Source organism: Anolis carolinensis, chromosome 5, assembly GCF_035594765.1.
Source record: "Anolis carolinensis isolate JA03-04 chromosome 5, rAnoCar3.1.pri, whole genome shotgun sequence".
NCBI classification, from domain to species: Eukaryota; Metazoa; Chordata; class Lepidosauria; order Squamata; family Dactyloidae; genus Anolis; species Anolis carolinensis.
The window spans coordinates 95,505,309-95,518,435 of NC_085845.1; the positions used below are offsets into that span (position 1 = coordinate 95,505,309).

Here is a 13,127-nt window from a genome sequence, read left to right on the forward strand (position 1 = left end):
ACTGTCAATTGAGCAAGCTTTTGCTCAAATGCAGAAAAAGAAAGGATAATTGCTAAAAGGTGAACAACAACAAAACTTTATTACAGTCCAAAGACCCAATTTGCTCAGCAATAAAATGTGCACAACTGCAAACAGATTAATAAATTGATAAGACTAATTAAATGCAATACAAGATGCAAATGAACATGGGTAAGAACAGTGCAAATAAATACAAGTTTCAGTCTGAGCCTAACACAGGAAGTTGTTTTATCTTGGCTACCTCAGAGAGAAACTTGGCAACAGCCAAGATCACATGGGCGGAACTTGTCACCTAGTAAAAACTTCACAGGAAATTAGGCTGATCTACTGAGTAAGTTTCTCAATAGTCTAGCCTGCTTATAAAAATTGCAGGATGATAAGATGTGATGCATACATTCAGCATCCTGGTTATTGCAAGGGCAAAGTTTTGTATTGTATGGGACTCCTGCAAATCAGTAATTTGTCAAGTTCTTAAGATAATTTACTTCATGGAGAGGCCCAGCATAGTGTATACTCTGGCACTTGGGGAAAAAGAAACATATGAGCAACATATGTCAACATATGTTGACATGAGCAGAGGCATCCACATGGCTAGGAAAAAGCTGGAAATATCAGCCCCTTTCTTCTTCTGCTGATGTCAACATGGGGTGGAGTGATGGCCATGAGTTCCCACAGGGCTGTGTCACTAGAAGTGATGATGGTGATATGGATTGTGAGATGATGGTCGACTGAGGCTGATACAGCCTTGGCCCACCTGTACCATGTAGATTCCAACCTCTCCCCCCCCCCCACTACAGCAGGTTCAGAGGATGTGACAACAGTATGTGATCAATTTAGGGCAATACTATTCAAGACTGGCCCCAGATCTACTGGCCAGCATAGACATATCTATTACTATGATAATCTCTCATCTAGATTTTGCAATCCACAACAATTTCACAACAACCCTGAACCTGGTTATTTCCTGGCTGATAGAAAGTTGAAAGAGCAGCAGACTTATCATCATCATCATTATCATCATCATCATTTAATTACTTATTAATCGCTCTCCATCCAAGATGCTCTAGGCCAGGGGTCCCCAAACTAAGGCCCGGGGGCCGGATGCGGCCCTCCAAGGCCATTGACCTGGCCCCCGCCCTCAGTTTTATAATATAATATATTGTATATACATATAATATTGATAATAATATTATAATGTAATACAATATAACACTAATAATAATACCATATAATAATAATTATATGTTCTATATTACATATAATATTACTAATAATATTACAGTATAGTGGTATAGTTCAATATAGTAATATATAATGCTAATATTGTGCTATGCTAATAATATAATATATTGTATGTACATATAATTTTTAAGCTACTCTGAGTCCCCTTTGGGGTCAGAAGGGTATGATACAAATGTAGTAAATAAATGCAGTAAATAAATAAATAATAAATAAATAAATTTTAGACTTAGGCTCGCCCAAAGTCTGAAATGACTTGAAGGCACACAATAACAACAACAACAACAACAACAACAACAACAACAACAACAACCCTAATTACCTTGACTATCTCATTGGCCAGAAGCAGGACCACACTTCCCATTGAAATCCTGATCAATGTATGTTGGTTAAAATTGTTTTTATTTTTAAATATTGTATTGTTCTTTCATTTTTCTTGTTGTTGTTGTTGTTTTTGCACTACAAATAAGACATGTGCAGTGTGCATCGGAATTCGTTTTTTTTTTTTTATCAAATGATAATCCGGCCCCTCAACAGTCTGAAGGATTGTGGACTGGCCCTCGGCTTAAAAAGTTTGGGGACCCCTGCTCTAGGCGATTTACAAGCTAAATTGTAAAGGATAAAAATACATACATACAAATTTTGATAAAATTAACATAGATCAAAAGCTCTAGTAAAAAGCCAGGTCTTAAATGCTAGGGTAAAAGGCCCTAACTCACGCATGGCTCTCATATAGGGCGGCAAGGCATTCCACTTATGTTCAATTGTTTTCCTGTAGTTGAATGCACATTGGCAGTCATCCATACAGATCTCTGAGGGTATCTCAGAAGTCCTAGCAGTTGCTGTGCCTATGGCTTTGAGAAAATAGCTGGATTCTTGTCTGTGCTCCCACACCCTGATCTGCACCAAACAGGAAATGGCAAACCTTGAGGTGGGAGTCATTGTGTGGTTAGTAGGAATTCCATCCTCAAAATCATTGAGACTGGATATCTAGCTTGAACACTAGTGATTAGCATCACACCTAAAGGTCACAGGCTGCTTATGGGGGCACCGGGTGGTATGCACACATACACACACACCTCCTTCAGACACCTTACTAGTATTCTCCATATAACCCAAAATCTGTCATGTGAAGCAGTTTGTTCCTTAAGTCAGAGCCGGTCCAACAATGAGGAGAATTAAGCAGTCACTTGGGGCGCAAAACAGACAGGGGCGCAGTCGAGACTGCTTTTTCTGTTGATTTCTTGTAAAACATGATGTTTTGGTGCTTAATTTGTAAAATTTTAATGTAATTTGATGTTTAATAGGATTTTTCTTAATCCTTATTATCTAACATTTTCACTTATCCAATGCTTTTATTTTTCAGTGATTGGCTTGGGGGGGGGGGCGCCAAAATTCTGTTCGCCTACACTTGAAAAATACCTAGGGCCGGCTCTGCCTTAAGTTAAATACCAGGGCTGGCTTTCAGGTTCAGAAGTATAAATAAAAGGACACCATGATATAGACTTGCATGTTGGCTGATTCCTTACCCTACTTTTGTTTTGCCTGGCCACATAGCCCTTGTAGTCAATGTGCTTAAGCTTTTCTTGGAGGTAAAACTGCACCCAGTTATGCAGTCCCAGGATCTCGTGTCCCCGTTTAGTTTCTCCAACAAACACATGCTCAAAGCCACAGGAGTCAGGTCTATAGGGAAATGGATTTTGAAAATATGTTATCAGCCCACTAGTAACAATTTGATTGCAGTCAAAGAAAAATAAAATAAAAAGTTTATACATGTTCAAACATAATGGGGACATCCAGGCTGAGTGAAAAGACCAAAAAGTCTCAGATTTTGTTTCTGTTCCTATTTTATTTTGAAGATACATGCACATTTCATTTATTACACAATATTTTCGGTCAGTTCCTGGTACAATCAGGGATTAATATGTGTGTGTGTGTGTGTGTGTGTACACACACACACATATACATACATATATATATATATATATATATATATATATATATATACATACCAACTTTCCTAATGGCATAGCGAGTTAAACCACTGAGCTGCTGAAATTGCTGACCGAAAAGTCGGTGGTTCGAATCTGGGGAGCAGGGTGAACTCCCGCTGTTAGCCCCAGCTTCTCCAAGCTAGCAGTTCGAACACATGCAAATGTGAATAGATCAATAGGTACTGCTCCAGCAGGATGGTAACGGCACTCCATGCAGTCATGCCAGCTACATGACCTTGGAGGTGTCTTTGGACAATGGCAGCTCTTCGGCTTAGAAATGGAGATGAGCCCCAGAGTCGGACACGATTGGACTTAATGTCAGGGGAAACCTTTACCAACTTTCCAGGTTGCTTTATTTCATCCCAAAATAAAATTGGAAGGAAAATAAACAAAATCTGGGACTTCCCAATCAGCCTAGATGCACTCAATGAAAATACCTCAAGCAACTTTTAAGATTATTGGAGATAACGTTGCCAGCTCGGGATTATCTTGAGTCTTAAGAATACAGTGCAAAAACCTGAAACATATTATTGATTCCTGTTGATGTCACAGGAAGTGGACCCCAGTGATGTGACCAGGAGCAGTCTATGGTGATGTCATTAAAATCAGCCACAGTTGCACAGAGTATGCCATTCAGATATGAAAGAACCAAGTCTAACCATTAAGGAAAGTGTGTAGATATAAGACATATATCTTTCAGTCACTGTTTCCTCCCTGAAATTCCTCCTGGTCACCTTCAGAACCAGAGAGAATTAGGTGCAGAGATTCAGAGCCAGACACTGAGACTTGAAAATTTGAGGTAACACATTTTGTAATTCTCTGGATAATTTGTTATGTTCAATTACAGAGTTTTATATTTGCACAGTAAGAAACAACTTGCAATTACAGAGTTTTATATTTGCACAGTAAGAAACAACTTGCACTTTCGGCCCAGTTTCTCTGGATCCAACCCAAGATTTTATCATTATATTTTTGTATGTGATTTTTTTAAGATTTGTTTTATTGCTGATTGATTGTTTTATTGCTTGGTTTTATATTGTTGTAATATATGTAAGCCGCCCCGAGTCCCTTCGGGGAGATGGGGCAGGGTATAAAAATAAAATTATTATTATATTATTATGATTAAGACCCACTATTAGCAGAGGATGCTTTCCTGGTCTCACTATGGCAATGCACAGCTACAGATAGCAGCGAACACTATTGAAATGAACAAATTCTGCCAGAAATATATCATAGAATTCTAACTAAATGAGGACATTTGCGATGGAGGACTTAGATAATTCATAAAGAGAACATTTTTTTTCAGACATGGATAAGTCAACCCACAGTTGCTGGTTGCATCCTATCTTACTCTTTCCTTCCTCTACATGTATCTGTGTGCATGGCAATTTTAAATTGTATGTTTTTGGGAAGGCCTTCTGGCTTTCTTTTTCTTTTTCTTATAAAGTGCCATGTATACTGATCATGCTATAGAAATAAATAACAAAGACATACAGGCTTACATGCATTACATATTTCAAATTAACATATAGTCTATCTTTAAAAAGTTTCACCCATTTCCTCTTTCCCTGCTGTAGAGGTGAAACCAAATATCATAGAGCTGAGACTTGAAATTCTTAAGATCTGGTTTTGTCCAGTTTTTTCCAACTAAATACTGAAGAGCAATCTAGAAAAGATGAAAGAAAAATAAATTTAGCTCACACAGTCTAAAATTTATCAATGGCATCACAAATCCTAAAAAGGAGTTATTTATTTATTTATTTATTACATCATTTCTACCTCGCCCTTCTCACCCCTCAGGGGACTCAGGGTGGCTTACAACATGAACATATACATTAAAACAATTTATATCACATTTAAAAATCCATTTAGATTAAAAATTACATTAAAATTGAGAGCTTACATTAAAACCCTGGATAGTTATACATATAAATATAAATATAAATATATAAAGTTACATGGGCACTTCTTCATAAAACTTCAGGAATTTCATTGTTGCTGGCAAGGACATCATTTCCTCCTCACTGCATTAAAACTATCAGCGTTTGTCAACATTTCTGCATAGAAAATAAATTTCTTGCCCAGGAAACCGAATTATCTCTGCAGAAATACCATTTTCTGCAGAAATTTTTTCTATATGGAAAATGCTATTTTCAGTGCAGGAAGCTTATTTTCTGCACAGAAAATTCATTTTTCAATGAGAACAATTATTTTCCATTAAAAAAATCAATTTCCATGTTTTAAAAAAAACCTGTATTTTTTTACCAAAAATAAGTCCCAAATTGTCTATAGTTTCCTGGCAAGTTGTAGGGTTGGGGGAGCACCTTTCAAATGTTTTTATGTATTCTTTTTATTCCTACTCACTTTCATCACTTCAGTTTCTAAAACTGCATCAAGAAAACGATTATTTTCTGCTGTTTCCTCTGAAGTCACCAGCTCAGCCATGCCAGTTGATGCTTCATAATTATCCAACAGTGAAACAAAGGCTGTAAAAATAAGATAACCATTAAATTTTATCAAGCCGAAGGAAAGGTGGAATGGTTCACTTTCCGTACTAAGTAAATACACTATTGGGTCCAGTTTCAAGTTGTTTCTTTCAACAACTGAGGAAAGTAATGATGGAAGGGGTAGCGCTACTGCTTATGTTCTGGTTCAAACTAGATAAGAAACCCATGAAAGTGGCTTCTTCTTTTTTGATGCTCCTTTCTCCTGCTCCTAGCTCCTTTCCTAAAAAGTAGGGTGCATAGGGATGACTATATTGTTCTTACAAGGTAAGTTTGGAGGACTTAACTGCTCATTTGCAGAGAGTTTTTCAAGTTAGCCCACAGGAGGACTTTTCAAATTTGAAATTAGAGTGTTTTTATACCCATTATATATCCATTATCCAAATTTCAATGGAATACTTGCCTCAGGGTGCTTCAAGACATGTGGAAAAATCGTTAAAATAGCCCACTTCCACTCAGTTGGGTGTCCCCAACCCAAACTCTGAGATTTCCCTTGGGGGATGGCTACATGACATTCGGGATCAAATAAAGGTTGCCCTGCCATCCACCCCTCTGCAGACCCCAATTTTATCCATATAACTTACAAGAGTTGGCCTGGCAGCCATGAAGCATGTGCAGAGAGTCCTCCTGAATGGAGAAAATGGCGCTTCTGGAAATGGGAGGGGAAAGGAGGGAAATCCAGGGGCCCAAAAGTTCAAGATGGCTATGTAGATTGACCCCTGAGATAGCATGATGTGATCCCGAGAGTAATCCACACAGGGCCTACAGCTTGTAAGATTCGGACCTTAGCTTAAGATTTGAATCTTACCAGGTCTTTAATTAATGCAAAGTAAACTGGTAAAGGACGGTTTAATCCACATTTATTTGCTTTTACAAGAGGCCTCATTTGGACACCTCCAGTAAAAACAAGACAGGTCTCACATTAAAGATCTGTCTGGAAGGTCCCTCAGGCAAAACAAATCTACTTTCCCTAGAATAATTAAAAGGAAATTAGAAATAAAGGAATGACTGGGCTATGGTACCTTAACTTACAATACAAAAGCAACGCTTATAGAGAACTGGAAACAGGAAAAAATCTTTACTGAGAAACTAATCGGGTCTTGGATTGATAATATTCATAAAATTAATCATATAAGGATCAAAGAAACACAAAGGAAAATTATTTCTAAATGGTATAGAACCCCCCTCCAATTAGCTCATATAACGGGAAATACCTCGTACAAATGTTGGCACAAATGTGGGGGAATAGATTCATTCTCCCACATGTGGTGGGACTGTAGAAAAATTCAAATCTTTTATAGTAAAATAAGAAAGAAGTGGAAGAAATAACAGGGAAATAATTAATATGAGACAAAGCCAGATTTATGTCTCTCACAATAAATGTAAGGGATGATAACAATAATTGGACCGAGATTCTAAAATATATGACAACTGCAATACAAACCACGATAGCCCAAGGATGGAGGGATGAGACAAAATGGGACGTAGAAACTTGGTGGGCTTATATATCAGAATATATAATTAATGATTTCATTAATCAAAAGAAAAGAAAATATACAAATAGCCTAAAAGAACAAGAATGATTCGGGAAATGGTCAGTCCTAATTGACAAAATAGATGGAGACGAAAGATACACCACCTTGAACCAGGCGTTCCACATGGTTAAAATGATACAATGATAATATATTGAAATGCTGTTCCGGGGGAGGGGGAAGGGGGGGAGCGTAGGGGGTAGGTGATACGTTCCAAAGGATCGTTTAAAATGTCATTTAAGCATTAGTTACTTTTGGTATTATGTATATTGAAATAAGATATGCATTGCAAAAAAAATTGTTAATTGTTGGAATGTATCAAATAAAAAAGAGAGAAAAAAAAACAAATCTACTTTCCCATAACAGGCTGATCTCTTTCCTTAGCCCATGTTTACTTACAAAAGACCTGGAAAAACAGCCGACCTTTCAAAAGGATCATTTTGCAGCATTTAATGTTCCTACAGAGTTGGTGTTAAGAATTAGCTAACTTTGTATACCTATATTCAGTAACTGCTAGTCTATATAATTCCTAATTACATTTCCATATCCTCTCTCTTCTAGCACGTCTAGCCTACAGTCATTTTTAAATCTTCTTTCTTATTTTTTTATTTTTCTCCTTCAGACTAGATTTAGGTTCATTATGAAAATTATTTTTTGTATGTAAAACTTTTTTTACATATGTTACGATGAAAATGAACAGCACTTTTATCCTGACACAAAATGTGGCTCATTGTGCCCACATATGGGTGGTATACTCCACAGCAAAAACAAAAAGGGGGGGCTCCAATTGGGGACCAGAACAAATCCCTATAGCAGAAAGATAGTTGACTTGCTCCTTTGAATGTAATGGGGCATGTGTTTTAATTTGGCTCACTTGACAGCTCTGCTCAACTAGATCTATGTTGCCAAATATTACATATTAAATTGCATTATATGAATAGTGTAGACCCATATAAATGCAGTTTGAACTGCATTATGTGGGTCTACATTGAACATATAATGCATTCAAACTGAATTATTTAGCAGTGTAGCTCCAGCTTTGGGCCCTACATAAGAAAAACATATTTCAAGGAGATTCTCTTATGTATGGCTATAGAAAGGGATTTTATTCTACTAAAAAGAAACCATATATTTGAAATGTTTCCAATGTTAAGCATCTTTTTGATGTTTTTGCAACTTTCTATGAAGTTTCTTCCTTCTCTAAAAAATGAAAAGGAGATGTAGAGTGTATTGCTTGGCGGGAAAATGAGATCTTGATGACTGGAATCAAACATTAAGCTAACTTGAAACCATAGACATGCTTCATAACAGGTAAATCCTGTGGGTCTTTTCCTAGAAGGACACTTCATCTCCACACAAGATTAACTATTAACTGTTAATACATCAACCATTTTCCTCAGCCTTCACCCTGGGACCAAGTTATATAGCAACCTTATCTTGGATATCTAGCTCTTTAATACTGTCATGGTTTCCCCCAAAGAATATTAGGAGGTGTGGTTTAGCAAAGAGCTAAGTAGGAATATAATTCTTCCCTGATTTCATTCTTGAAGGAAGAAAGCAATAAGTAATTCTGACACCTTGCTTCCATCTACAGTATTTGAACACAGATCCGTTTTTGCAACCCAAGACATGCCAAACAACATTTGCTTGTTGCTTTTTGGCCAGGAAATAACATGAAAATGTTATTTTGTTCTATGGGAAATTTGTGCACTTTTTTGCCCAGGAAACAGAATACCATGCAGCATATTTTACTAAAATATTTCTATACAGCAATATGCCCAGAAAATGCTGCTGTCTTCACACAAAAAAGGACTTTTCAAAATTTCTGCAAAATAAGTTGAAACTATTAAAAAAATTATCAGTCTGGAATTTTCCTCTATTGCTAAAGCTAATACAGTAGAGTCTCACTTATCCAACACTCACTTATCCAATGTTCTGGATTATCCAACACATTTTTGTAGTCAATGTTTTCAATATATTGTGATATTTTGGTGCTAAATTCCTAAATAAAGTAATTACTACATAGCATTAATGTGTAATGAACTACTTTTTCTGTCAAATGTGTTGTATAACATGATGTTTTGGTGCTTAATTTGTAAAATCATAACCTAATTTGATGTTTAATAGGCTTCTCCTTAATCTCTCCTTATTATCCAACATATTCACTTATCCAACGTTCTGACGGCCTGTTTATGTTGGATAAGTGAGACTCTACTGTACCACTGCCTACTGCCCCTGCCCCCAAATTTGCAGCTTTCACTTTTGCAGATTTAATTTTAAAATTCTATGAATCTTTTGATCCTTCAGTGCAATTCTATGGTCAACTTCTGCTGGAAATGAAGCACAGAGTTATACCAGGGAGGGGGGAGATAGTGACTCCTTAAGACATATTGTTTCAGGCTAAAAAAATAGCCTGAAATCCTATTTGTGGGTTTTCCACTTTTGCAAGGGTTCTGTATCTGTGGCCTCAGTAAATATGGAAGGCTTACTCCAATAATAACAATAATAATAACTGGATCTTTCCTCCTTCCTTAGGTTTTGTTTTTCTGTTAGTACAAAAAAAAAACCAATAAGTATATCCCGCTTAGAAAAGAAGAATAATTTGAAGGAGGTGACCTTACTTGAATAGGTTTTTGTGTTCTTCAGACGTTGTTCATTTACATTGTGAAACAGAGGTTCGGATGCACTGTCTCTGGCAATATTACTTCCCTGCTGAACAAAGCCAGCTTTCCCCTAGTACCAAAACAAACAGTTCTTACTAATGAAGAATTGGCTGAATGTATACAATGTTAGTCTGATGCAAAGGAATTTGATTCTAGAAAGGCAAATGTCTGGGTAGGGGTTTTTAATTTAAACATAATTTAGCACAATTATTCTTACTATAATATTATTTGAGAGTAGGCAAACTGGTGCCTTCCAAATGTTTTGCGTGAAAAATCAAATAATACAATGCCATTATGACCAATGGTCAGAAACTATGGATACTGTAATCTAAGACATTTGAAGGCCCCAAGGTTGTTTTCCCTTGTTGTGATTATTATTATTATTATTATTATTATTATTATTATTATTATTATTATTCCATTTCTATCCCACTTTTCTCCCGTGGGTGGATTCACAAAATGAGTTGATCTGAACAATATGAGACAACATATTATAAATAGGTTGCTCATATTGTTCTAAAAGGAAATATAAATTATGTCTTAGTTGGGGCAAAGGCACCATTTAGCTCAGTAACCTCCTCCCAGTCAAGACCAGTAGGAGACCATTAATACAGCAGTCTCCTACATCAAGGTGGAGACAAGGAAACATATTATCTTCAGGCACATTCTATCACCCTGATATAGTTTGATGTCCAAAAATAGCAACTGACTGGCAGACTGAATTATCAGATCAGTTTGGTTGCTAAGATATCTTTTCACATATAGTTTCCTGTAAATCAGCCTTCTTTAATCTGGTATCTTTCTGATAGTTATGATTCCCAGTAGGGGTGTGCAAAATGGCAGATATCTGTTCTGTTTTTATTTATTATTTAAATTTTGGGTGCCCTCCACTGTGGTTCTCTTTTCAGGAAGACTTCGGAGGATTGGGGGGGGGGGGGGGTTCAGATTTATAATTTGGAATCCAGAGTTCCATTTCCAGTTCAGAAAGAATCTTCTCAAAAAGAGAATGGGGGAGCACCCAAAATTTGAAATAAAAACATAACAGATTTCTGTCATTGAGCACAACCCTCATTCCCAGCACCCTAACCATTGGCCACAGAAAATGATGATCTATGTTGCTGCTATGAAAGATATAGTTTAAAAAATCTGTGTTACATCTTGCATTTTCACAATTGATACCTGTAAGGAAATTGTATAGTCTTTTCCAGGCACAAAGCGGTTAACATCTGCGTCCCATAGTTGATTGAACAACTTGGAAAGTTCATGATTCAAAGGCTCCCTAGAAATAAACATAAAGAGAAGGCACGTTTTTTAAAGAATGATCACAACCAGCTGAATTATCCAAACATACATCAGCTATAGGCTTATTCAGTTTAAAAAACAGAAGTGTGGAAGCTCCGTGAAAAGAAGTCTAACCCTGCCGAAAATAGGGTTTGAGACTAAATGGAATTTCACAAATAAGGGTGAAGAAGTAATACAGTTCATGTCAGGGGTTCATCGTCACCCTGACTTATTTATGAGTCAGGTCTCTCACCTTCTTCTCACCAGTCAGACCACTTAAGCATAGGCAAAGTGGCACCGACAAAAGACACCTCAGTTGTAAATTATCTGCTGATCTCAGCGGTACTATACATTTATTTACAGACTATATACAATACTAAACACCATCACTATCAGGACACATGTTCCCCAGCAACGGCAAAACATGGCATGTCTTCTCAGTTCGCCAAGTCTGTTATCAGTGCTAGCAAGGCACCTCCCAACATTCCACAGTCATGATGAATGTTCCGTCCATGCAGTTGAAACGGAAGTCTTGACCCATTGGCCCTGCAGGCAATCAATCAGGGCTGGCATGTAATTAACTCATGTGCTGCTGGAAAGCTTGCCGGAACACATAGACACAATCCAACAGCAACAATTTGATTTAGCATTTCACACTCTAACACCAAAAAACACTGACAGTTCAACATCATTTAAATTGGCCCATAGAATTTACAGTTTTACAAGTCTTCACTGCCAAAGAGAGCTGGTGCTTCAACAAAATAATTCCCTAGCATTGAGCCATGACAGTTCTGTGGTATCAAACGTCATTGATTCTATAGTGTGGATGCAGCCTATGTTAACTTGAATGCAATTAACTTTCCATTTCCTACCATCTCTGTAAACACAGGGAAATGAAGCTGGAAGTGATAGGGGCACATTTGTCCTCCCTCTAAAACAGTGCTGTCTGATCTTTCGTCCTCTATGTGTTTTGGATGTCAGCTCCCAGATTTCCTGACCATTGGACAAGCGGGCCAGATCTTTGGGGAACTAAAGGTTGGGCACCACTGCTCTACAATAATTGTAACTTAATATGACTTCCAAGTCAGTTTCTGGCTGCAGGAAGGCAATTAATCTTGGTTTGTGTTCTATTGAATGGGTCCTTATATACACACACACACCAATGGATGCCATAAATAAATAAAATCCTAAGAGTTGGAAGAAACCAAAAAGACTATCCAATCCAAACCCTACCATGTGGGAACACACAAAGCACTCCCAACTTATGGCCATCCATCAGTTGTTTTAAAAACTCCAAATTAGGCAATTCCACCACAATCTGAAGCAAGATATTCCACCGTTGAACAGCACTTACTGTCATGAAGTTTTTCCTAATATTCAAGTGGAATATTTTTTCCTGTAATGAATGCATTGCCCCATGTCCTAGTCTCTGGAGCAGTGGTTCTCAACCTGTGGGTCCCCAGGTGTTATGGCCTACAACTCCCAGAAATCCCAGCCAGTTTACCAGCTGTTAGGATTTCTGGGTTTTGAAGGCCAAAACATTTGGGGACCCACAGGTTGAGAACCACTGCTCTAGAGCATTAGAAAACAAGCCTGCTCTATCTTCAAAATGAAATCCTTTCAAATATTTAAATATGGATGGCATGTCACATCTCAACCTTTTCTCTAAGCTAAATAAACCAAGCTCCTTAAACCACTCTTCATAGGGTTTGACCTTCAGAACTTTTACCATTTTGGTCGCCTTTCTCTAGACTACTACCAGCTTGCCAATATGCTTCTTGAATTGTGGTGCCCAAAACTGACACAGTATTCCAGGTGAGGTCTGACCAAGGCAAAATAGTGTGGTACTGTTACTTTTCTCGTAAACACAATAGTGTAATAAAATGCTGTGATTTG

At 37.3% G+C, this 13,127-nt stretch overlaps 1 protein-coding gene across 3 annotated transcripts in view; it reads right to left on the bottom strand.

Moving 5' to 3' along the window:
• The window catches only part of LOC100553914 (poly(U)-specific endoribonuclease-A), a 28,224-nt gene that overhangs the window by 730 nt on the left and 14,367 nt on the right, over window positions 1-13,127 (bottom strand). For 2 of the 3 annotated variants that reach the window (XM_062981864.1, XM_003221419.4), the window contains exons 2-6: window positions 11,130-11,229; window positions 9,909-10,020; window positions 5,616-5,737; window positions 4,805-4,917; window positions 2,787-2,940 (exon numbers count right to left, since the gene is read on the bottom strand). In XM_062981864.1, coding sequence (XP_062837934.1) covers window positions 2,787-2,940; window positions 4,805-4,917; window positions 5,616-5,737; window positions 9,909-10,020; window positions 11,130-11,229 — 601 coding nt within the window. Of the gene's footprint in view, window positions 1-2,786; window positions 2,941-4,804; window positions 4,918-5,615; window positions 5,738-9,908; window positions 10,021-11,129; window positions 11,244-13,127 lie in introns of those variants that run through there. The other variant, XM_008111437.2, reaches the window with a different exon arrangement.